Source organism: Agelaius phoeniceus, chromosome 29, assembly GCF_051311805.1.
Source record: "Agelaius phoeniceus isolate bAgePho1 chromosome 29, bAgePho1.hap1, whole genome shotgun sequence".
Lineage (NCBI taxonomy): Eukaryota > Metazoa > Chordata > Aves > Passeriformes > Icteridae > Agelaius > Agelaius phoeniceus.
In genome coordinates this window covers 4,443,562-4,468,327 of record NC_135293.1, presented here as the reverse complement: position 1 = coordinate 4,468,327, position 24,766 = coordinate 4,443,562, and the positions used below count along the sequence as shown (strand labels likewise).

The 24,766-nt window shown below is 45.8% G+C and overlaps 1 protein-coding gene across 2 annotated transcripts in view; it reads right to left on the bottom strand.

The window, feature by feature from the left end:
* Window positions 1-24,168, bottom strand: part of AP3D1 (adaptor related protein complex 3 subunit delta 1) — a 45,428-nt gene extending 21,260 nt beyond the window's left edge. For both annotated transcript variants that reach the window (XM_054650315.2, XM_054650316.2), the window contains exons 1-9: window positions 23,817-24,168; window positions 10,280-10,375; window positions 9,406-9,486; window positions 8,687-8,767; window positions 6,753-6,860; window positions 6,283-6,412; window positions 3,484-3,623; window positions 3,148-3,221; window positions 1,401-1,450 (exon numbers count right to left, since the gene is read on the bottom strand). In XM_054650315.2, coding sequence (XP_054506290.2) covers window positions 1,401-1,450; window positions 3,148-3,221; window positions 3,484-3,623; window positions 6,283-6,412; window positions 6,753-6,860; window positions 8,687-8,767; window positions 9,406-9,486; window positions 10,280-10,375; window positions 23,817-23,912 — 856 coding nt within the window. In that variant the 5' untranslated portion in view covers window positions 23,913-24,168. The remainder of the gene's footprint in view (window positions 1-1,400; window positions 1,451-3,147; window positions 3,222-3,483; window positions 3,624-6,282; window positions 6,413-6,752; window positions 6,861-8,686; window positions 8,768-9,405; window positions 9,487-10,279; window positions 10,376-23,816) is intronic.
* Between the last annotated feature and the right edge of the window lie 598 nt (window positions 24,169-24,766).

Here is a 24,766-nt window from a genome sequence, read left to right as displayed (position 1 = left end):
GGAAAGGTGCTAGATTATTGTTTGTCTGTTGGTCTGGACTTTTGGGGGGTCTGGAGGAAGGAGAGAAGGTTGTGACATGAACTTACAGTTTCATATACCATAACAGTAATAATAAGAGGGCAGGGAAAAAAGTGTAAAGGTGGAAAAAGCTGCACCAGCCAGGTCAAAGCTGCTCTTTTTTGCTCTTACTAGGGTTTATTTCACTGACATCACATAGCAGTCAAGGCTATTAATATGTCAGCAGCTACTGTACAGCTGAATTTTTAATTGTGCACTTTCCTAATGCAATGGGATGCAGCAATGGATCCTGGAGTTTAATGTGATTAGATTGGAGCTTTAATCAAGCTAGCCATTGTTGATTACATGGGACACTTGAGAGCTCTGGCAGCCCACAGCCCCACTGCAGAAAAGGTGGGCTCACCCTGGAAACTGCTGCTGGCACAGCTGTGCCTGAGCAGGTGCTGCCCTCTGGCCTTGCAGGGAAGCTGAGCTGGACTCTGTCACCTGCAGAGCTGGGAGGTGCCAGGTGCTCCTCTGGCATTTCAGGGCTCATTTGCTGGCTCTGAGTTTGACATCACCATCCCTGAGGTGTCCTGGGTGGGTGAATTCCCCCTCTGCCCACAGGATGACCCCACTGGATCTCAGTGAAGGCCACTCTCACCCACAATGGAATTCCCTCTGTGTTATTCTCTCTCCCATCATGACACCTCATTTTGCTGAAGGAATAACAGTGAGTGACAGATCTCTCTTCCCTCTCTGAGCTGACCCAGCACAGAAAGTTCTGCACCATTATCCAAAGAACCCCCAGGAGACAGACAGACCAACTGTGCATGTCAATAACCCTGAGCTCCACACTCTGATACTGCAGCCAAGCCTGAGCTGCAATACTGTGTTATCCCTTTTTGCCTTTGTTTTCTCTCACCCTCCCAGTTATGGAGTTCATCTCCCTTCCCCAGAAACTGAAACTGCCAATCAGTAATTCCAACTGCCTCCTCTAAGGAATTACACCCCATTTTTAAAGTGCAAAGTTGCAAAATTAAAAAAACAAAAAAAGTCTGATCCATCATCACATAAGAGAACTTGGCAAAGAGACATCACTTGTTTTAATTCTATTGCTGCTGGTACATTTTGTAGTTGTAGCAACATTTAGGATCTGGCATATAAATAATCTCATTGTCTGTACCTGCCCTCAGCTTTCAGCAAACACAACACAGCTGTAGTGACTGTGCCTCACCCACTGACAACAAAGGATTTCAGCCCCACAGTAACACAAAGTTTGCCAGGAGACTTATTGCATTTTAGAATACATTATGTTAAAGAAAAAAAGGTTTACAGATGGTGTCAGTTGATAACAAAGTTCATCACGTTTTTTTTTCTAGGTTCCAAGTTTCAGTTCTCACCTGCTATTACTGTGTTCACACATTCATATAGGAGAGACATGGCTGAGGTGCTGAAACAGAAATCAGGTATATTAAATAAGGAATAAAGCAGCACATTTTGAAGAGTTGTCAGCACTATCTTGGAGCTAGTTAGCACCTTGAACTTCACAAGACATTGTCAATATTCTGCTCCATATCCCTTCAAACAGATGAAATGATTCTCACTTAAAAACTGTTGGGGGGAGGAATTTTTAAACAAATGTTTAAAAACTCAAAAATCTCCCTGGAAAAGCAGCAAGTAAGAGCACTGTGACACAAGGAATATGGAAGGAAGTGGTTACTCAAACTCCAGCACCAGTCACACAATACTGAAGCAATCTTGTCCAAGAATCAAATTAAATCCTCTGCCCAAGGTCAAAAACTCCTGACAAGGCAGATGGAGAAGCTCAAGTCTCTCTCCAAGCGAATGAGTCACGGCCCAGCAGCAGAGGACTGGGATGCAGGAACACACTTCCCATCCCTGGAAATCATCAACCCATTCCCAGGGCCTGATCTCCCCCAAAACTCAAATTCAAGGCTGCTTGTGCCAGCTGAACACACAGACAGAGCAGCTCTGAGGACTGCAGAGGTCCCTGCAAAGGCTGATTTGTACAAGAGGGAACCAGGAACCTGCCAAGCCCCAAAGGAGCAGGTTCCAAGCACAGGGACACAGGGAAGGAGAACAGCTCCAGTGGCACAGTGATGCCCTGAGGGTCAGCTTGGGATGCTGGGAACCAAACCCACCACTTCTGCTCCCTGGGCACTTGGTGGGACAGCTCAGGGTGCTGTGACTCATTATGAGACCCAAAATGACTGAATGGAGACCAAGCCAAAGAGGATTCAGTCCCCACAACTCAGAATTACTGATGTGGGAGCTGGGATTGTCCATCTTCCTGCTATTTCTGGTGGGTTGTACCTATTTGTTAGTGCTGACAACTTCCTGGAGGTACCTGCTAGTCTGTTCTGAGCCTGCCTTAAAGGAATGTGAGGATGGACAGAAATCCTCTGGCTGGAGCTGCTCTCAAGGCTACACAGATATCTGCTTAAAACCTTGCTCTCTCACATGAAAGAAATCAACTTTTTCACTTAACAACTCCTGCATAAGATCACACTTCCTCTTCATAACAGGGAGAATCCATGCATTCCCCCAAGGCATCTATTTCCTGATTTCAGTTCAGAATTAGAACCACTACAAACCAGCAAGAGACAAGGGCCAAGGAAATAACTTCAACTTTATTAATCTACATTTAGAACATATATATTGTAAGAACCTCTTTCAAAACACATCTGAGCTGCCAAATGCATGAGAAAGGGCTTTAATATATTCCTTGTCACGCTGCTTTGGTGGGTAAGGCACTCCTAAAAGTCAGGAATCAAATGTGTGAGGCAAATAGGAAAGGCAAATACACAGCTGAGCCTTTTTACACATCCTTCACAGTCATCTCTGGCTTGAAATGCAGTGAAAGGAAAGCAAATTGCTCCAATTTTCATCTATTCATTGGGGGAATTCATGCTGACAGTCAGACACCCAGAGATTTTCCTTTAAGGTATTTTACCCCACTCAGGTTTTCCAGAAACAACCCTTATCTAAGAATATCTTTTGATACTTGAAGCCAATGTACCAAAAGTCAATAAAAAAATTATAGAATGCATCCTCACCCCAGCTACTGACCCAGCCACCAGGCCTGCCCCAGTCCTGACTGAACAAGGCAGGATCTGTCACACAAACCTGTGGATGAGGTTGGTCAGGGGCTCAATCAGTTTCTTTCCCAGTCTTGGTTCTAATGGAGTAAGAGCACCAAACTATCCAATGAGAAGAAAAGTGAGTTAATAGCTGCTTTTCAACAGCTTCAACACATTATGTAAATTACAGCTCACTGTATTTAAACCAAGCTATATTAACAGATTTTTCTCTTTGGTTACATTCACAAACATTAAAAGATATTCCTGGTTTCTTTTTATTCAGATTGAACGGTAACTATGCCTCCCAGCAAGAAATCCATTTTCACACCCAAAGTAATTTAATGAGAACTCTAATCCTGTAAACAAAAAGCAGAATACTTGCCAGTTTTATAATTTTAATGAGAACCCAATTATTGGTTGACGACGTCATCAGCTTGAAGAAGAGGGGGGCGAGGGAAAGGTAATTCTTGGGATTGCGTCGAGCCAGCTCACAAATCACATTGACTGCAGCAGACTGCACACCTGGGCAGAACAGGAGGGACAGCACAAATCCCATCAATGCCTTCATTGCAATTGAACTTTCTGGTGCAGAACCCCCACAGCAAAAGCAGCTGAAGCGTCAGACCTGTGTGTCCAATGGTTTGGCCTCATTCCCAAGCCTGAGGCAGTAAATACAGGGATGTAAAAGCAAACTGAGAAAGGGTTTTATTTAATTCTGGCTATTTTCTAATACAGCAGCAAGCCAGGTATCTGCTTTGGTCCAGCATGAGAAAAAACAGCACCCTGCCACATCCCTGTGTGCTTTTTCCCAAGCACCCTGCACATCCCTGTGTGCTTTTTCCCAAGCCCACTGCCACATCCCTGTGTGCTTTTTCCCAAGCACCCTGTCACATCCCTGTGTGTTTTTTCCCAAGTCCACTGCCACATCCCTGTGTGTTTTTCTCCAAGCCCACTGCCACATCCCTGTGTGTTTTTTCCCAAGCACACTGTCACATCCCTGTGTGTTTTCTCCCAAGCACCCTGCACATCCCTGTGTGTTTTCTCCCAAGCACCCTGCACATCCCTGTGTGTTTTCTCCCAAGCACCCTGCACATCCCTGTGTATTTTCTCCCAAGCACCCTGCACATCCCTGTGTGTTTTCTCCCAAGCACCCTGCACATCCCTGTGTGCTTTTTCCCAAGCCCACTGCCACATCCCTGTGTGTTTTTTCCCAAGCACCCTGCACATCCCTGTGTGTTTTTCCCCAAGCACCCTGCACATCCCTGTGTGTTTTTTCCCAAGCACCCTGCACATCCCTGTGTGTTTTTTCCCAAGCACCCTGCACATCCCTGTGTGTTTTTTCCCAAGCCCACTGCCACATCCCTGTGTGTTTTTTCCCAAGCACCCTGCCACATATCCCTGTGTGTTTTTACCCAAGCACCCTGCACATCCCTGTGTGTTTTTTCCCAAGCCCACTGCCACATCCCTGTGTGTTTTTTCCCAAGCACACTGCACATCCCTGTGTGCTTTTTCCCAAGCACACTGCACATCCCTGTGTGCTTTTTCCCAAGCACCCTGCACATCCCTGTGTGTTTTTCCCCAAGCACACTGCCACATCCCTGTGTGCTTTTTCCCAAGCACCCTGCACATCCCTGTGTGTTTTTTCCCAAGCACCCTGCACATCCCTGTGTGTTTTTTCCCAAGCACCCTGCACATCCCTGTGTTTTTTCCCAAGCACCCTGCACATCCCTGTGTGTTTTCTCCCAAGCACCCTGCCACATCCCTGTGTGTTTTTCCCCAAGCCCACTGCCACATCCCTGTGTGTTTTTTCCCAAGCCCACTGTCACATCCCTGTGTGTTTTTTTCCCAAGGCCACTGTCACATCCCTGTGTGTTTTTCCCAAGCACCCTGCCACATCCCTGTGTGTTTTTTTCCCAAGCCCACTGCCATATCCCTGTGTGCTTTTTCCCAAGCACCCTGCACATCCCTGTGTGCTTTTTCCCAAGCCCACTGCCATATCCCTGTGTGCTTTTTCCCAAGCACCCTGCACATCCCTGTGTGTTTTTTCCCAAGCCCACTGCCACATCCCTGTGTGCTTTTTCCCAAGCACACTGCACATCCCTGTGTGTTTTTTCCCAAGCCCACTGCCACATCCCTGTGTGCTTTTCCCCAAGCACACTGCCACATCCCTGCCCTGGACTGTAGAGAGCTGGCTGTGAGACACAGACAACACAATCAGCCACCAGAAAGTTTCCAATCACTCCTGATTTCTCTGATATGTATTCTTTACAAATGTTTAAATACAAAACAAAAATAATTCCTTAAGCAATCTGACTGGACATGTTCACTCCCTTCTCATTGCTCAGCCCCTGAGTTGTCAGTTTGGAATGTTTTAGTCTAGACAGGCTGGGTGTCCTAGCAGAGAGAAATCCTTCACTCCACAAAGCTCAACAGGCAATTTCTTCCTCTCTCTGCAGGTGAGGGATTTTGCTTTCTTTAATAACATTGTCCCTGGAAGAGAAATAATCCATGCCCACAATAAAACAGTTGGGAAATGCAATTAAATTCCTCTCTGTAATTGCAGATACAAATCAAGTGGAGATCAGATACACACCACACACAGAATTCCTAAAACAAGTGCAGTGAGGGAACAGCATCACCTCCTAAAGACTGAGCAAAATTGTGAATTTCATACTGAGCAATTGCAGATTTCCTGTGCTGCTGCTGACCTGCACTGACACAGTCCTGAGGGGTCCAAAGAGCAGTCTGGACTCAAATAAATTAAAAATACACTAAGGAATGTTAAATCATTTCAAGTGTGTCCACTGCAAGTCAACAGCTGCAGCTTGCTAAAAAAGCCACAAGTAGTAACAAAACCAGAACCCCAAACCCTGAAATCAACTGAAACATTTTCAATAGCTGAGTTCAGTAAGCAACAAATCAGGAAACTTTAGGCTGCTTTGTCCATTAAGGTTTAACCCACTGATACATTTTCAGTAGCTTTGGGGTTGAAGAAATGGACATTTTAAAGAACATATTTTTAATATGGCAACACCCATCAAATCTCTCCTATGCTCAAACAGGGGAGGCAGTGCCCAAAAGATGATTACAGCATTTTGAACGAATTCTTCTCTCCACAAACTCTACAAGCACATGGACCTCCATGTGTGAGAGCAGAAGGAATTCACTAAAATCCACTCACCAGGATCTGGATCTTCAAGTTTCTCTTTAAGGCGAGGAAATGCAGGACGGAGGGACTCTGGGTACTTCAAAAAAACTTTGTACATGATTAACACTGCCTTCTTCCTGATGTAAGGCTTTGTGTGAGACATCTGTGAAGGAAACAACTGCAGTCAGGCTCTGAGCACATCTGTGTTTCCAGAGCTCCTGTGCTGCCACCAAAGCTCTTCCTGGGAGACTCAAACTGCTTTTTGAAAACTCAGCTTTGAGGCAAGAGCAAAATATTGTTGTTTATCACCAAAACCAATGGATGGATTTCAAAGTGACACTCTTGATCTAAGTAAGGTCTGTAAAAGCTCCCCAGAACCCCCACAAGAATGAAGCAGCAGGTTTCACATGTAGCAGTTGTAAATTTAAGATATTTACCAGATTTGAATAACTTCACATTCTATATAATTATAAAGTAAAGTTATTTCAACCTTATGAACTCACCAATGTCATGATGTCATTTGCCAAGTCCCTGGCAAGATCTGGAGTAACAAAACAGGACAAGCCAGTCAGTGCAACTCCAGTATCATACTGGTTAGGGCTACTCAGATCCTGAAAAAAGAGAAACACGCTCAAAAATTTAAGATCACACAGAATGGCAAGAAACAACTTCCTCAGAGTAGTTTTATATAATCAACATAAATGAAGCAGAGCTTCTTCTTCATGGGAATATTTATATATCAACTACTAACACCTGCTAAACTACAGCCAGCCTGGGGTTTAATAATGAGAACAAAGAACCATAATTAAACAAGAGATGGATGACTGCAATAAAAGTAATCAGAGAGATCATGCCTTGGTGGTGTTTTGGGAATGGAAATAGGTTTTAAACACTCATTACAGGATCACAAACATATTTAAAGTCCTAAAAAGCTGGTATTAAACACTAAGCCTGCTAAGTCCAATTCCAAGTGTGAATTTCACTGGGAGCAAGCACTCTTGGTGAGTGGTGTTCCACCTCAATCTAGCAGAGAAATGAGATTCTTCTTCTCCCAAGCTGCTGGCAGCACCACAACTTCCAGTCCACCAAGACAGGACACAATTTCTGTGTGTGGAACACATTTATTGGTCAGGTTCCCTTGGATCTATTTGGAGTCAGTATCCTACCCAGCCCTCCTTAGTCTTTCAGGTCTTTCTAAGCTTAAGTCACCCATAGTAAAATGAATTTATGGGTATGTTCAAGTACAGACTATAAATTGTGTATCAGGAAACACCAACATGCAGCTGCACAGAGCATTCCCACATGGACTGCTGAATTCAGAGCCCACATTCACATGGATACTGAAGCTGCTTCAGGAGAGCTAAACATAGTCAGGCCTTTGGGGTTCTGTGCCATTTACATCTCATTTAAAAACCTGCTGCAGGTGGTGGGAAATTAGAGTCTGCTTTAAGAATAATGCAATCTACTTCTTAAGGAGCAAAAAACTGCAATTCATCCTGGCTCTAATGTATTTTTAGAACTGATAAATCCTTCAAATCTGAAGTTGATGGATCAATGAAACATGAAAATACAAAGATTTTTATCTTTTACATAAAAACTTGGGCACAAAGTGCAAGTAGCCAGTAAGTGACTGAAATTCAGTAAAAAAAAGAGTCCATAATAAAGACAATAGATATTCCCATTCAGCACAAAATAGTTCAAAAGATAAAAGGAAAAGCACTGGTTCTTTAGGAAGATACAGGGTAACATCCCACTGCTCTTTTTTAAGCAAGGAAAACTCATTTTGGTTCCATGTAAAAATGGGAAAAATGTAGGCAGAGCTTGTACTGGATCATTCAAGTTTTAAAGCAGTGATACTTAAAAAATGAAAGTCAAGAGCTCAAAATAATATCTGTAACTTCAAGAATGGGAAAACTGTGCTGCAAACCAGTAACTCCAAGTGATCAAGCTCTATGAAAATGAATGCACATGTGGGTGCATGAATGCAGAACAAAACTTTCCATACTCTCTTCATCATTTTTAGACCCAATTCTACCAGAGAAGTCAAAGTCTGATGTGGAATTGCAGACAAAAATATCCCTCCCAAGTAGAAGTGCTGTGGAGCCATGTCACTCCTGAGCCACTGCTCATTTTACTTCAGGAATGGGGACATTTTTCCTGCCTGTTACATTCTTATAAGCACTGCCTAGAGAGCAGCAAAGTTATTTCTGTCCCCATTCTCAGTGCTGAACAAACAGAGCTGGTATGAGACAGCACAGGGAGGGATGTGCACAGTCCTGAGTGTCTCATTAATCCCTCTGCTTGTGGAATGACAGGAGACTGCAAATGAAGAATTCTACTGAAACACCTCTGTATTCCTCATGGAGAAACACTCAGAACAGATGTGAGAGTACAAGTAGGGAGAGAGTGCAAGAAGAATGAAGAACTGAACATTTACCTTTCTGATCTGATTAGTTGTCAGCATAATGACATCAGTCCCTTCATGAAAGCACTGGGAGGCAGCCAGGTAACCAATGCGCTGGGAAAAGGCAGGGAGGAAAACAAGGCTTGTTCTTAAATCAATTTACACAATGTTCAACTAGAAAACAACTGGTGGCTTTATAAGCAATATTAAACAGGTGAATGAGTAGGTTTTATAAGCAATATTAAACAGGTGAATGAGTAGGTTTTATAAGCAATATTAAACAGGTGAATGAGTAGGTTTGTATAACACAAGAGGCATCAGAGGGCTCCCCTAGAAATGGGGGTTTATATCAAAAAAGAGAAAGTTCAGACAAGTAATGTTCTACTGATAATTTATCTGTCTTAGGGATAATAAAACCACCTCCACCTTCTCTATTTTGTTACAACACAGTTCAGTGACCACAAAGCTGCAGAAATAAGGTAGGATTGTCTACTACAATTATTTTGTTTGTGTTGACTCCTGAGTTTCAGGTATAAAGCCCCATTAGGGAATAATTTCTTAGGAAGCAACATTCCACCCTGTTTGGTGAAAAAGGTCTGCAACAGAACATAAAATAAATCTTTCATGAAAAATTATAACACTATTACAGAATAAAAAATGCCTGGTACTAAGAATCTCAGGTGGTCTTCACATAAAAATAGCCCTGGCTTTTCACAAAAGGTAAAGGTCAGCTGCATTTACAGAGAACTCACCTTGAATGTAAACTTGGAAGCACTCATAACTTCAATAATGTTGAAAGCAGCCCAACTGATGTCATAGCCCAGCATCTGTAACTGTGAGCAGAGAAGCCAAGAGAAACTTCTCAAATAAGAGACTCAAGGAAATAGGTCAAGACATGTCTCAAAATTGTTGATGCAACAGGAGTCTGAAAATGATACTGTAGGCATCACAGGTTAATGAGCAATGAACCACTCAGTACTGCCCCACCCACAGTAAGTGGAAGACATCACAAGTTTTCAACAGTTTGCACCAGTTCCAGGCTGCCCAGAGCAGCTGGGGCTGCCCCTGCATCCCTGGCAGTGCCCAAGGCCAGGCTGGGCAGGGCTGGGAGCAGCCTGGGACAGTGGGAGGTGTCCCTGCCATGGCAGGAGGATGAGTTTTAAGGTCTCTTCAAATCCAAATCATTCTGTGATTCTATGATAGGCAGTTATATAAGCACTGGTGTGAATGGTTTGCTTCCTGATTTTCTTTGAATAAAAACCATAACAGAGCCACAAAAAGAAATCTTTACCAAAATTTGTCTTCTTGTCAGCCAAGGACTGAGCAAAGAGAAACGAACCCAGTTTCAAGTGCTCATGTCACTATGTCATAAGAACCAATCCAGCTAAAAACAATTTATTTTAACTTGCTTGTTTTAAATGAGATTCATTTCCTGCCCCATCACAATTAAATCCAGTTGTACCAAACAGAGCAGGAACTGCAGGCTCTGATGTCAGAGCTGGGGCAGTGATGTCCCACAGGCTGCACTCAGAGCAGGGAGGCAGAGCAGGCACCCAGAGCCAGGGCAGGCTCCAGACCAGCAGGGAAGGACAGAATGCAGTTCCATGGGACCAGCAGGGCACTTACATAGGTCAGCTTGCAGACTGCGTTTGCCTTCACCGCGATGTTGTCCTGCTTCAGCTCCTGCTTGATCTCGTCGATGCACTGAGAGATGTATTTTGCCTGAGGAAAACAAACACAAATTTGAGCTCCTCCACCAGTTTCTCAAGTTTCCAGCATGTTGGTGGTGAGAAGCAGCAGAACTCCATTTGCAAGCATCAATCTCACACACACACACAATTTAGTAAGCACTTAATTCTGACAAAATTACTTATTAAAAAGAATCACAACTCTGTTACAAAACCCAAAGTATGAGATGTTTCTTTGGTGGCTGTCCCTTCTGCCTCTCCCTCACAATCACACCACTCACTCCCAAGCTCTAGATTCATAAATCTGCAACCATGAAGTTGTTCAATGAGACTGAGTAGACAGAGGCCTGCACAAAAGCAGAGTTCAGCATTGCTGGCAAACTCCCTGCCCCCAGAGGGACGTCAGAGAACACCCGCTCGTTACGTGACAAGGACAAACTGCCACACTCTGCTAACAGCCCCCACATGAGAGGGGACTGATGACAACAGCCCCTTTATGGACCTGCTGCCCATGATGACACTGTGGGTGTGCAGCACAGGGACACAACACAAGGCTTGGATGGGACACAGGTGCTTCCTGGATCCCCCCAGCCATGGAAAGCTCCATGGAAAGTCAGGAACTCCCTCTCTGGTTCTCAACTTCCATCAGCCCTATTGCCATTTACACATTTTGATAAATACCAGTTATTTCTATCAATTTCTCAGCAATTCAAAGAGCCAAATGTCACCATGTTTACATTTAAATATTGGTGCTTCACATCTTTCCAAGCAATCACATCTGTGCTTGTGGGAAGGATGTGGCAAACATGTGATTTAAAATTATCTGTACAGATTTTAATTTATACACAGAATTTGCTCAGCCAAAGATTCTTCCAGTTCACAATTAATTATTATTTTAGTACTGAAGGCATCTGCTACAGGAATAATGAAAATTTAAATGCAGAGAAATAATCTCTCTTTTCAAAGCCATGCATGCACCAGGGTATTTCACATTCCTAGCTGCCAGAGGAACCAGGTCAGAACCAGATTACCTAATCCCTGCCTGAATACCACCACCTTCCTCCAAAATGATATTTTCAGCACAGAAGTGTCTAGTGGCCTGACTTTAATCAACATTTTTTCCCCTTTACACTAATTTTTGGGCATTAATACAACCAGTTTTTAGTCTTTTACAAATGTCTGGAGTGACACAATTCAAGTCACAAAAGTTTGCTGGTAGAAACAGCAGGTGGAGAATGGATGGAAATCAGCCCTGGGGGAAGGACCTGGGGTGTTGGTGGGTGAGAGGCTCAGGCTGCCCCAGCCATGGGCACTGAGCCAGAAACCCCCCCTGTGCTGGGCTGAGCCCCCAGCGTGGGCAGCAGGGGAGGGGGGGATTCTGCCCCTCTGCCCCTGTGCTCAGGTGAGACCCCACCTGCAGAGCTGCCCCAGCCCTGGGCACCAGCAGCAGGAGGACGTGGAGCTGCTGGAGCCAGGCCAGAGGAGGCACGGAGATGCTGCAAGGGCTGGAGCCCCTCTGCTCTGGAGCCAGCCTGGCACAGCTGGGGGAGCTCAGCAGACAATGAATGAATGAATGGAGGGAATCTAAGCTATTCCTGAATTCCTGTGTTTGGGATAGAAATACTGTCCTTAGAGTGGGAATTCTCATGCTAAAGGAGGGCACTGGAAACACCAAACAGCCCTGTCCTGTGTGCAGATCCCCTCTGCTCTCCTGGATACAGGTGAGTGGATTGCATCTGCCAAAACTGGAGATGGCATCACCCCCAAACACTAACAACACAGTGTCCAGGTGACTTTACCCAGAAACAGACTTGGGATTGTAAACCCCTCACCTGAGAGTGATTCAGGTCCTGGCAACTCACATGGGAAGTTTAAACTCTTGAGTATAAATTAAAAAAAACCCTTCTGAGGGTAGAAAATAAATACTTCATTAAAAATGCTGAAAGAGTGACTTACACAACATGCAACTGATCCACAAATATATTGTACTTGGCCTTGAATATTTTATGCTCACAGAGGAGCACACTGGAACAGTGTCACAGAATCCTTCATTGTGTATCTTGTTGCCACATCCTGGGAGCAAGGCCCAGTGATGGCTCTCAAGGCAGGAGGACACTGACACAGGTTCTCAGTCTTTACATCCACAACCAAAAGCCTCACTTATTTCCCACTGCATCTATCCCCACACTACTCAAACATCAGCTTAATCTTCTGGCAACCTCTTCAGAGCTGAGCACAAACCACTGTGTGAGCAGGAGAGGTGGAAAAAACAGAGCACAGAGAAGTTCAGTAGTGCCCAGCCTGGCAGAGCTGAACTCAGGCACCAGCCCCAGCATCCCACAGGCAAATCCCTGCCTAGCAGTTAGTCCAGCTTCTGGAAAAGCACATTACAGAACTGAAAAAAGGATTAGAGAGAGCAGAAAGAAGTCCTTCTGAAACAGCTGTACTTCAAATCCCAAAACACTCCAAGGAATGACAGGCACTATATATAGAAAGCTTTACAGGATCAGCAGGTATTAACTTTTTGTTAATCCTGTGCAGTGGCACTGCTGTGAATGAGCAATATGAGGAAAACTGATCTGTGCAGTCTCTCCTCAATGTGAAAGGCAAGCACCACACCCAGCTGGATCTGCTGCCACATCTCACACCCACACAACTGGGAGGGAACCTGCAGGGGGGAGCAGATCCTCAGTGGAGCTGGGGAAGCCTGACCTGGGCACAGACCCACACCCACAGGTCCCCCTGCTGCTCACTGGGGTCACACCACACAGCAAAAGGGAGAACAACCACTCGATGCAATGAAAAAAAATCCAGTCACTAAGCAAGACCTAAGTACTTGGAAGTAAAAACCATTTAACATTTACATTCTGACACAGCAAAAAAATCTGGGTATCTTGCCCAGCAGCGATTATGTCTTTGTAGAAATCCTTCAATATAGGAATTTCCTAGTGTGGTAATTAAAACCAAATATTTCCCAGGATATAAGTAGCTCTGTTTTTCCTTAAATGCTTTTGAGGTCCCATGAATCACAGAATCATTGAGGTTGGAAAAGCCCTCAAGGATCAACAAGTTCACCAGTTGTTAATCCAGCACTGCCATGTTCATCACTAAAACATGCCCCAAATGCCACATCCACACGTTTTTTGAACACTTCCAGGGATGGTGACTCCACCACTGCCCTGGGCAGCCCCTTCCAAAGCCTGACCACACCTCCTATGCTGCAATTTTTCCTAATATCCAATCTAAAGCTCATCTGGTACAGCTTGAAGCAGTTTCCTCCTGTCCTGTCCCTTTGTTCCCTGCAAGCACAGCCCGACCCCCCTGGCCGTCCCCTCCTGTCAGGAGCTGTGCAGAGCCACAAGGGCCCCCCTGAGCTTCCTTTGCTCCAGGCTGAGCCCCCCAGCTCCTCCTCATCACATTTGTGCTCCAGTCCCTGCTCTGGACATGCTCCAGCCCTTCAATGTGTTCCTTACATGAGGGGCCCAAACCTGAGCCCAGGATTCAGGAAAGGGTTCAAGCAGTGCCCAGAGTTCATTTATGCTCCCAGTGTTCATTACAATATCAATGTATTTCCTAGTTATTCATTCCTTCCTAATTCTGTGACAGTACAGTTTGCAGTTTTGTGCTGATGGCTCACACACCCTGGCCACATCAGTGGACTGAGGAGCATTTCTAAGCTCCAACATTTACAGAGCTGTGTGCACCCATCCAGATGGCTGGGAGGGAGCCAGGCAATGCTCAGCAGCCCCTCGGGCAGAGCCATGAGGCACAGGAACCCTCTCAGGAGGAAGGGTGGGAGCAGGGGCAGAGCTGGAGGCTCTGAGGGCGCAGGCCAGGAGCTGAGCTCTCTTTATTCCTGCTAGGCTGCCAAGTGGGAAAGGAGCCTTCCCTGCCTCGGTGGAAGGGCTCCTTAATGAAATGCTATAGCAACCACTCTGGTGACTGTTCTCTCTCCCAAGGAGCCTTACAGGAACATGCCCAAGCAGCCCAGCCAAAAGCCAAGTGCAGCCTGCAGATGTGAGAAGAGAGCACCCAAGGGAGCTGGGAGAACAGCACAGTCCCAAGGGCATTTCTCAAAGTATGTCACCAACGAGATGCTGGAGTATTTTATACCCATTAACAAAATACACAAGCTGTTTCTTCAAACAAGCCCAAATTCCTCAAGAATTCCAAGATCTCACCTAGAAAATATGTGCATGTAAATGAATGTGAGTGGCTAAAATAAGAAAGAAGGCATCATGAATCAAATATACAGTCTCTTTGAAATGGAAGGAGGAAGGGGAGACTGGGTCATGGTAAGAAGCCAAAAATGCCATTTTATAGGATTTTTTATTTCCCAGCCATGTTTTTTGACTTAACTTTGAGAAACACTAAAGCTTTATTCCAAGCCAAGACAGAACTTGGGGTTTGCTGACAATTTCAGAGATGCTTGAGGAAGAGAAGTCTTTTGTGAGCAATCAGTATATGAAGTTTAAACAAGTCCCTAACCTGTACAACAATTGCATTCCTAGGACATGTGACTCTCCATGCTGTACTTTCTGTCATTACCTGACAGAAACACACCAATGACTGGAATGGAGATCATTGCAGAACCTTGACATTAAATTTAATCGTGTGAACTACTCATTTCCAGCAGTATTTAAGAAGCTGTATTTCATCTCAGCCATAAACCACCTTCTAAATTCATGAGAAGGCAAACTCCCATTCCTACCACTTTGGGTTGCAACCCAGCAAACCAAATGCACTTGATTTGAGATTTAAACCTCTCACTGCAACATCCAAGTGCTTCCATCCACATGAAAGAGCAAAACATCAGTAAACATTAGTTGTTATTTCTCTTGCACTTCCAGGGTTAAATACAGTGTTTTAAGGAAAGAATTATTAACAGTGAATGCCCCAAGGAGCAAGATATTTTCTGATATGTCTGAAACCACACCATGGTGAAACAGAAATGTTTGGAATACTTAGAACATAAAAATAAATATGCAAAAAATGTAACATTTCTTCTGTTTTAATCACTACAGGATTTATCATTTTTTGGTAGGACTTTGAGACAAACTCCATGAGATCACACTGAGACCATCACACAAGCACATGATGGTCTCACATGAGAGGAAGATGCCCACTGCTGCAACTTCCTAACACAACCACCATGCCCAACACCAAAGGCACTCACACCCCAAAACACCTTGAGGAGCTGAAGGAACTTTCAGGTGTGTTTGTGCTCCAGGCAGCAGATGCCATTCACAGCACAGATCAGCTGCCTTGGAAAGAAGGCTGGGAAGGAACATTTATCACTTGTGAGGCTTCTCTCAAACCCCCCAAAGCAGCACTTGATGTCCAACAGCACTGAACCAGCCAGAGAACACCTCTAGTGCTTGCAGTGCCTGGACAGCATGGAATGAATCAACTGAAGTGACAGACAAGGGCATTAAAGGGCAAAATGTGCTGCTTTCTGCTGACTTGGACACAGCATTAGAGACCAACATATTACACATTAATGTCCATAAAAATACTGTATTATTTAACTACTGGAGAAAAGGCTATTGGAGATAAACAACAGGATCTTTTGTTTAGGCTACTCCATGGCTGACAGACAGAATCCCAAGGCATGTGCTCCCACACATGCTCCTCACAAGTCACTTCACCAAAGCCATGGCAAAGCAGCTGAGAGCAGAACAAGGACCAGCAGTGAATGGGGAACTGCACAGTGCTCATCCTGCTGGCTCTGCACAGCCTCAGTCCAGCAGCACAGAGGGCTCTCAGCTCCAATAAAGGGCTCAGGAAACTGAAAGGCATTTTCAGCAAGCCAAGCTTATCTTTCACTCAGCTGTTGACAAACAGCATTGCTGTACATGTTTTAACCTGCCTTAGTTTTATCCATGAAGCTTTCCAGGGATTTACTGGCTCATCCTGAGGTAGGCTTAAGGTCCCAGCCCAGTGTTCTGAGTGACAACAGCAGAGCACGAGGTTCTGCTGGTTCATTTGCAGCAGACTTCTCGATTATTTATTAGAAACACGATGCATTACCCACTGCCCCTTGTCTGCTACAAGCACAGGGAGGTCACAAGACTCCTTGGCCAAACAACACAGAGGAAGGAATGCAAAAAGCAGGTTTACAGTTTTTTCTTTTGTTAATGTTTGCTGAAGTTAAACACACCAACTGAGATCTGGAATGATCCATGCACACATCCATCCTAAAGTGACTCATAAGCCAATTAAAACCTTTGAACCTCATTGTAAAAAATCAGAGAAATGCTCTCTATGCAAGTACTGTGCACCAATTTCAGGGCAGATATCCAACCCCACACCAGCCACTACAGCCCCTTAAGGCACCACAGAAAAACACACAGGATCTTCTGAGCAGGGCTGGAACACAATGATTGGGTTGCAGCAAAGAAAAAGCTGTAGAGTTGCAGCTGCTTGTCCCAAGTGACTCCAGGCACCTGCAGCATCCCTCCAAGCACTGGGGTGTTCTGGCAGTCTCCCATGGACAGCTCCCCTTTGGTGGTTTACCCAGAGACAATTCAGGATTTCACACTGAAATGCCCACAGAAGGGCACTGATGCAGGAAGCTGGAGCTGCATGAGGCACCCTGGCCCCCTCCCAGGGGGGCAAGGCCAAGATCACTGCTGGCACCTTGGGAATCAGGAGAGTGGCAATCAGCAAGCCCCAAGAGCAGTAAATCAGCAAGCAGGCAGCAGCAGCAAGGGCCTAGAGATGTCCCTTCATTATCTCCAGTCTGATCAGTCACTTAATAGAAGCACATCTCCTGTCTGATCACAGTATGTGTTAATTTAATTGCACAGCAATTAAACAATCCTCAGGGGTCTGTGCTGTCTCAGCCATATCCGAGCAGACAACTTTTAAGCCTGGAGAGATGTCAGATAAAAGTGTTCATCTTTGCAAATACAAGATGTACCCAAAGTTTTATTTTTACATTACTGACTAAAAAGCTATGTAAATGTTTTTGCAGTAGATTTTTCAACTTGCTTGTTCCAGACACCTCAGTGCAGTTTCAGGCTCTGATAAAGGCAGGCTTCATCAAAGCACGTGCTTTGCTGGATGCAGAGGAAGCAGTCACTTCCTCCTGGGAAACTAAAGTAGCTATTGTTGCTGAGACTCAGATGACTGAAGTAGTTCAGAGAGAAACCAAAAAAAGATGCTTAATGACGTATTAATATCAAATAAAAATGTAACACTGGAAGTACTACAAAGCTCTAACACTGAATCATGCACAGCTGTGAGTACTGGGCAGTTATGGAAAGGTAAGGAGGACAATGAAAAAGATGGTTCATGGCCATTCCTGACTTCTTAAATTCAGCACAAATATTTGTGCAATTAAAGTAAGTTTGTTCACCTCCTCCCTGCTGTACAATCACAGCACTCACACTAAATCAACATCCACTCTCAAGGCTGAAGCTGATTAGCACAGTGATGCACTTGGGGCAATACATTTTATACAGCTTTGCCATAGATTGAGCCAACCAGAAGAAAGTTTCACCATTCCCACATTGACTCCTCCCTCCATTTATACAGCTTCCAACACAGGAATTTCTCAATAGAAGGGGTCAGGTTTGAACACCTAGGTCATCATGGAAATAATAATAAAAAAAAAACCAGCTAATCCAAAACCCAGCACTCAGCTATGAGGTTTACAAACTACTCAGCCTGCTGGGCAGTGACTGAGGTGGGGCTGGCAGGAACCAAACATTTCTAATACCCAGTTACACCCAGGATTCAACAGGGCTCACTTACTTCAGTTACTTTCAACATTTGCTTCTTGTTTAAAAAAAACCCTCAATCACCTTTCTGAGCTACTAAAACTACCACTACCAATGTTATTTTCTGCAGTTTTTACTCTATTCAAATATTTTTATGCTTCCTGACACCTGGATTTTAGCAGACTCCCCCTGAGATGATGAAGCATTTCAATTTCTCAGTGTGAATGATCAGCAGTTTTTAATAATCCAATGAACACAAATGCTTCCTTGTAAGCAGCCCCATGACTTGGTTCTTTCTGGTGCTGCCATGTAACGCTGCCCTTCACAGGGCACCAGGAACAGGGTGTTCTCCCAAGGGCACTTCCAAGTGAAAAACCTAAAGGTGCTGTCTGTACAAAAATGCCATCACTAACCCCCACTGTGGAGGAAGAGGTTTTCAGTCACTTTCATGGACGCTGATGGAAAGAAACCACAAAAACCCCATTTTGTGCACTCAGCAGCAGGACAAAGATCTGCAACAAAAAGCACCAAACAAACAACTCCTTGCAGTTGATCACAGTGCAGAAATGCAATCTGTATCCATATTTTACTTTGATTTCTCTGGCTGTTTTTCCCCTGGCCTCACCAAAGGAACAGTGGATGGTCACTCCATTTCTTAGGTACCAGCCAGCTCTTCCTCTCCCCTGGCCCTGCCTAGGCACAATATTTACTCCCACATGTGCCAGCACAGATCTGTCTGGAGCATTTCAAACCCTCAGCAGAGGCAGCTCTAAAACGCTCAGGACTGGGAACAAAGCTATTATCCCCACTCATGCCACAGTCAATTAAGTAATATTTAATACAGGAGAAAGCAAGAAGCTAATGAAAGGCAGCACTAATGCAAAGCCTCAGCTGCTCCTGCCTGTAATCACAGGAGAGCACTGCCCACATCTTGGCTCGTGTGCCATGCCCCAGGCCCTCTGTGACTGTGACACAGCAGGTAAGGCAGGACACTCACACCCGGGCCCTGCAGGCCAGTCCCACACTGCTGTGAGGTCCTTATCCAACCCCCTTTGTGTATTGTTTCTGCTTCCGACTTTGTCTTTTGCAGTGATTCACACACACCAAGAATTAACAATAGCAACTGTAGATGCACTTGGAAGTGGGTGGAATAATGAGCTGCCTTCAAAGATACCAACACGTACATGACACCCAGTAAGTGACGAGCAGCAGTGCCTGAAAGAGCTGCCTGTCATCAATGAACTGCACTGCCCAGCAGTTGCTCTGCTCTGTTCTGTCAGGCACCACCAAGCTTTAGCATTCCTCAAAACTCCCTGATTATGCTCCATCCCACGTCCTTGACCAGCAAATACCCATACTGCACCAGGGGCTGAGGCCAGGCTGGCAGAAGCCACAGCACGAGAAGGCCTTCAGCCTTCTGAGCCCAGAAGAGTTTTGGGATGTGAAAAGATTCCTCAAAACTCCCCATCATTTCATCTGAAAATGTGTCAGAGAAGAAGCTGGAAGTCAGCAGTGGAACACAGCAGCCCTTTACTGAGAGGAAAAAGCTTTTTTAACAACACAAGTGGCCTGTCCTCAGCTAACACTCAGTGAGCAGCAAGGGACCACTGGCAGGTTGGAAAGCCCAGGCTGACAGTGAATCAGACATTTCACACACAATGCTGCTCCCATTTAGCATTATTTTAGTAACTGAAGTTTTTTCCCAACCAGCAGCACTGAGTGCTCCTTTCTTCCAAAACAGTTTAAGTGTAAACCAGCAATGAGATACTTCTCACCCAACACCAGAGACAGGAAAAGGTGAATTTTTCAATATGATTTTTCCTGAAAGTATCAATTACCAAAACCACGAAGGCACACACAGCAGAGTCTCTGAGAAAATAGGGGGACAATCTTCTCATGTTATAAGAGAAGTGCACAGATATTTAGTACAGGACTTTTTAAAACCCCTTCTCTCTCTTTAAGTGTCCTGCAGTAAATCAAAGACACCTGAAACAGAAGGCTACTGTCTGAATGAGCTAAGCACACTCATTAATACCTGTTTCTGTTACTTAATAATTTCAGTTTTCTAAAGGAACATCTCACATCAGCATCTGACAGGAGCTTCCTTGTTGGGAAAAGTAAACTTTTAATGGTGAATGAAAAACACTGTGCAAGGGCCAAACAGCATCAAAGAAATATCCTGTCCCTTACTGCACATTTAGGAGAACAGATATAATTTATCAGTTTGCTGCTAAATGGGAGCAGCATTGTGTGTCATGCTGTGAAATGTCTGATTCACTGTCAGCCTGGGCTTTCCAACCTGCCAGTGGTCCCTTGCTGCTCACTGAGTGGTACCTGAGGACAGGCCACTTGTGTTGTTAAAAAAGCTTTTTCCTCTCAGTAAAGGGCTGCTGTGTTCCACTGCTGACTTCCAGCTTCTTCTCTGACACATTTTCAGATGAAATGATGGGGAGTTTTGAGGAATCTTTTCACATCCCAAAACTATCTTGGCAAAAATCCAGTATATTTTAACAGCCTATGGTACAAGGCATTCCTCTCCTGAGCACACTGAGGAGCAGATCCTGAAGCAGTAGGCACAAAGTAGGAGAAGTTACTCCACGGCATACAAAAACACCTAAAAACTGCTGAAAACCACCACTTCCATTAGCAAAGGGATCCCTTTTCCAAATGCAAGGGAGAGAATGAGGTATTGGAAGTGAAAAGTCAGGCAAATGCAGTAGGATCAAGTCTGGCTTTGAACTGGCCCTGGGAAACAGCACAGGAACGAAAGCATCTGTTGGAAAGTAAACACAAGGTGTCAGAGCTGGGAGGGAGCTCCTGCTGCTCTGCCACCTCATGCCCTGCACACAGCACCGGCCCTGCCGCAGGAGCAGCAGCTCCAGCACGCCCCAGAACACCAGAAATGGGCACAGGGAGCGTGCACAGAGCAGGGACTGCCTTACCCACCTCCCCCTCCTGCCTCACATCCTTAGGGGCCTCCATCCCTTCAGTTCCAGTGTTTTAAACTCGAAATAAATGGGTCACACAATGGAAATGCCTCCAACAGGGAATCAACACGCTGCAGAGGGGCTGTGAGCCCCAGGGCCAGGCAGCCTCCAGCACTGCCAGCTCCTCTAAAGAGCTGAGGAACACAAAAAACTCCTCAATGAGGAGATGTGGCCTGCTCTGACTTCAGGACACAGCCTGGGGTGTGAGATTTAGGCTCACAGAAGAACACAAACCCACCAAGTGAGAAGACAGTGGGGCTGTCCAAGAGCTGCAGTGAGAAAGCCACTGTGAACTGGGGTGCCAGGTACAGCCTCGATGGGCTCTGAAATACCAAATACACTCATGTGGTACCTGCATAAGGACTGGAAAGGAATCAAACTTTCCATCTCAGATCTACCAGGAGAGACTGCCCAGAGGCATGAGGGAATAAGTGATGGCAGATTTTTCCATGGGATTAAATTCCAAAACACAAAACCCAAGACATGGAAATAAACTAACCTCCTGCAAAAAGCACAAGTAAATCACAAGTCCAAATAACAATCTTGCCTTCATTTCTCTTCATATCATTGCTATTCAACAACCACAGTAGCTTCTTCCCAGAGACAACTCTTCCTGGAGAAACTCCTGTTGAGCCAAGACCAATGGCCAATATCCTCCCCACTAAAGCACACTGTTTGTTTTAAAACATTTGCTTTTCTGAACAGGATGGAGTGTCTGTCTTAGGCTTAGACCCTTATCTTGAGACACACAAATATTGCTTGAACTACAGCACTGGAGCAACATTCAACAGATACAATGAACAATGGAAACACTGTAGGGAAAAGAGGAAGAATTTTTGCAGCTAGTTCCTCTAAAACAGCCTTCTGATTTTGTAACATCACCTGAAAATTAGCCAATGTCCCTGGCCACTGCCTGGAAGCACTGAATCCACACCCAAAAGCTCCACAGCAGCTTTACAGCTCTCTCCAGCTGAGCCAGGAACAGGCACAGTCCTGTGCTGTTTGCAGCCACTCTCTGGAATTAAGACAAATGTTTGAAGGATTCCCAAACACACAGGTTTTACCAGAGCAATGTCTTCATCAGCTGAACACATCCTGGTTTGGGTTTTGATTTTTGCTGTGCTCGTGAGCCTATGAAAAGGAATCATCCCATCTATTTCAAAACCTCACCATTTGTACTCCAAACAGAAGAGTTTAAAATCCCATCATGCTGCAGCCCAGCTGTTCTGAGCCAACATATTGCTCTGACCTCACTGAATCCCAGAGTGTGCACAGATCCCAGTAACAGCTTCCTACAAGTACACAGAGCCCTACAAAATTGTCCAAGGACTGTTGTTTCCTAACTCCAAAGGGCACCAAAGCCAATGCATTTTAACCATTTCTTGTCACAGATTAGAACAAACTCAGTGTGGCTCTTAATTCTCTTTGTGAAGCTGTTTGTCACAAAATTATTTCAGAAAGAACATTCAATTTTTCTCAAAGAACTGGTGCCACAAAGGCCTGGACCTTCACCAGAGGGATCCTCAGGGTTTTGACAGCTATGAAACACGTTCTGTCCTATGCACAAAGGAATAAAGCAGATTTACTAAAAGCAGCACAACACACTGGAGGGCTCCATAAGAATACTGCTGACCAGATCCTGCTCTGGCAGAACACACTAAGCTCATAAATTCCATACAAATTTCCTGTTGCTACTTCGTGGTGTTTCCCACATTTTTCAGGGCACTGCACAGCAGCCCTGCCTTCCTCTGCCACCAAACCAATACCATAAATGTAACATATGCTGAAATAAATTTGATTCAATCATCCTGGTGGGTCCCTTCCAACTCAGCCTATTCTGTTAAAAACAGAAATTTCCCAGGTATGCCCACTACCAAACAACCCCTTGTCCTGTGCACAAGGAGCTTCACAGAAATTTTGGAAGTTATATTTTGTGTTTCAGTTCAACAGCACCAGCAAGGAAGATCGGTTTTCCTAGTAAAGTTCTTCATTTAGTTACATGTTTACAACTTTGCAGCTTTTGATAGCTGATACTGACTCCACAGCCACCCCCCAACAAAGCAGCAAAGCCCAGCTGTTAGACCAACATTAGGAAAGCTTCTCATGAGATACTTGAAGATGAACATAAATGACATTGGGCCCGTTACTTCTCAATTACCGTGTGACACTTGACTGTGGAGTCTCACATAACACGTTCTTGATGACTAATTATTTCACCTATACTAATTTCCTGATCACGTGCTTCTCACACAAGAGTGGATAACAGGCCAGCACGAAGAACTGATTGCTGCCTAGAAAAGCTCTGAAAGAAGGACATTTTAGTCAGGAGATCCTTAACATGAATGGTCTGACAGCTGAATTAGGAGCTTACTTCTCCTGTATAACAGCTTCAGGGTGAAGAACACCTAGCTGACTACAGCACGTGACTGTAGGGCTGGAGAGGAAGGAATTCCTCGATATTATTTCTCTGTAACAATCACGTATACATTTGCGTGTAGATATATTTTTATATATATATCCATATGTATATCACTGATCTTATCACCACAACACGCTGAATGGAAAGGTGAGCACCAAGCACGACCCTCCCTTATTAACTCTCCTGCTCTCACCCAGCCTGTCCCTCCTACCCCACACCCCAGCGTCACCTTCCTCGTTCTGACTCCCGCTTCCCCCTTCCCAAACCAACATTCCCTTCCCAGACATGGCCCCGGCGGGCAGCGGTGACATCCCCGGGCCGGAGCGCGGGGAAGGCTCCCCTCACCTCATCCTCCTTGTGATTGCGGATGCCGCGCACCAGGTCCTGCAGGTTCTTGTCAAACATACGGTCGATGCTGCCCTTCACCATCTTCAGCGCCATGGCGGCGGCGGCGGCGGGGCCTGCGCCGGGCTGAGGGGCCGGGCCCGGCCGGGGGGGCCGCCGCGGTGCTACTGCCGCTCGAGCCGGGTGAGAGCAGCGGTGCCGGGGCGCTCACATGCCGAGGGGAGCGGGAGGGCACGGGCGGAGCTGCCCTGGAGGACGGGCGGGCACGGGCGACCCCGGCCGCGGGCACAGCTCCAGGCGGCGCTGGGGATCCGGCACCGACAAAATGGCGGCCGGTCAGCTGAGGGCTCGGCCACGCCCCCGACATGGCCACGCCCCGACCGACCGGCCACGCCCCCAGGCCAACACGATCCGCTGTGCCGCTTTCCAGCCCCGCCCACTCCGTCCGGGCCGCGTCTCCGTCTGGCCACGCACCCGGAACGGCCCCGCCCACCTCGCCGCTCTCCAGCCACGCCCCAATTATCTTGGACACGCCTCCAAATGTCTGGACACGCCCTCTGACCACGCCCCTGCCCCATCTGCCCGCCTCCCTGATCTCCAGACACGCCTCATCCCTCTCTGGCCACGCCTTTTATCCCATCTCACTGCTGCTCTCCAGCCCCGCCTACCCCGCCCATACCACGCCCCTCGACTCTGATCACGCCCCGAGACCGACCCGTCCCGCCCCTTCAGCAAGGCCACGCCCACCAACTCGTGTAGGCCCCGCCCACTCGCCCCTCAGGAGGCTGCAGGCCCGGGAGAAGGATCCTGCCCTTCTCATCTCATGGGATGGAAACAACATTGGAAACAACAAACAGCTGTAAACACACGAGAAAACCCCAACCCTGGAAGCGCTTGGAGCAAACACTGAGTATTTAGTGAGCTGCTGGACCTGAACTGGGGGCCAAGAG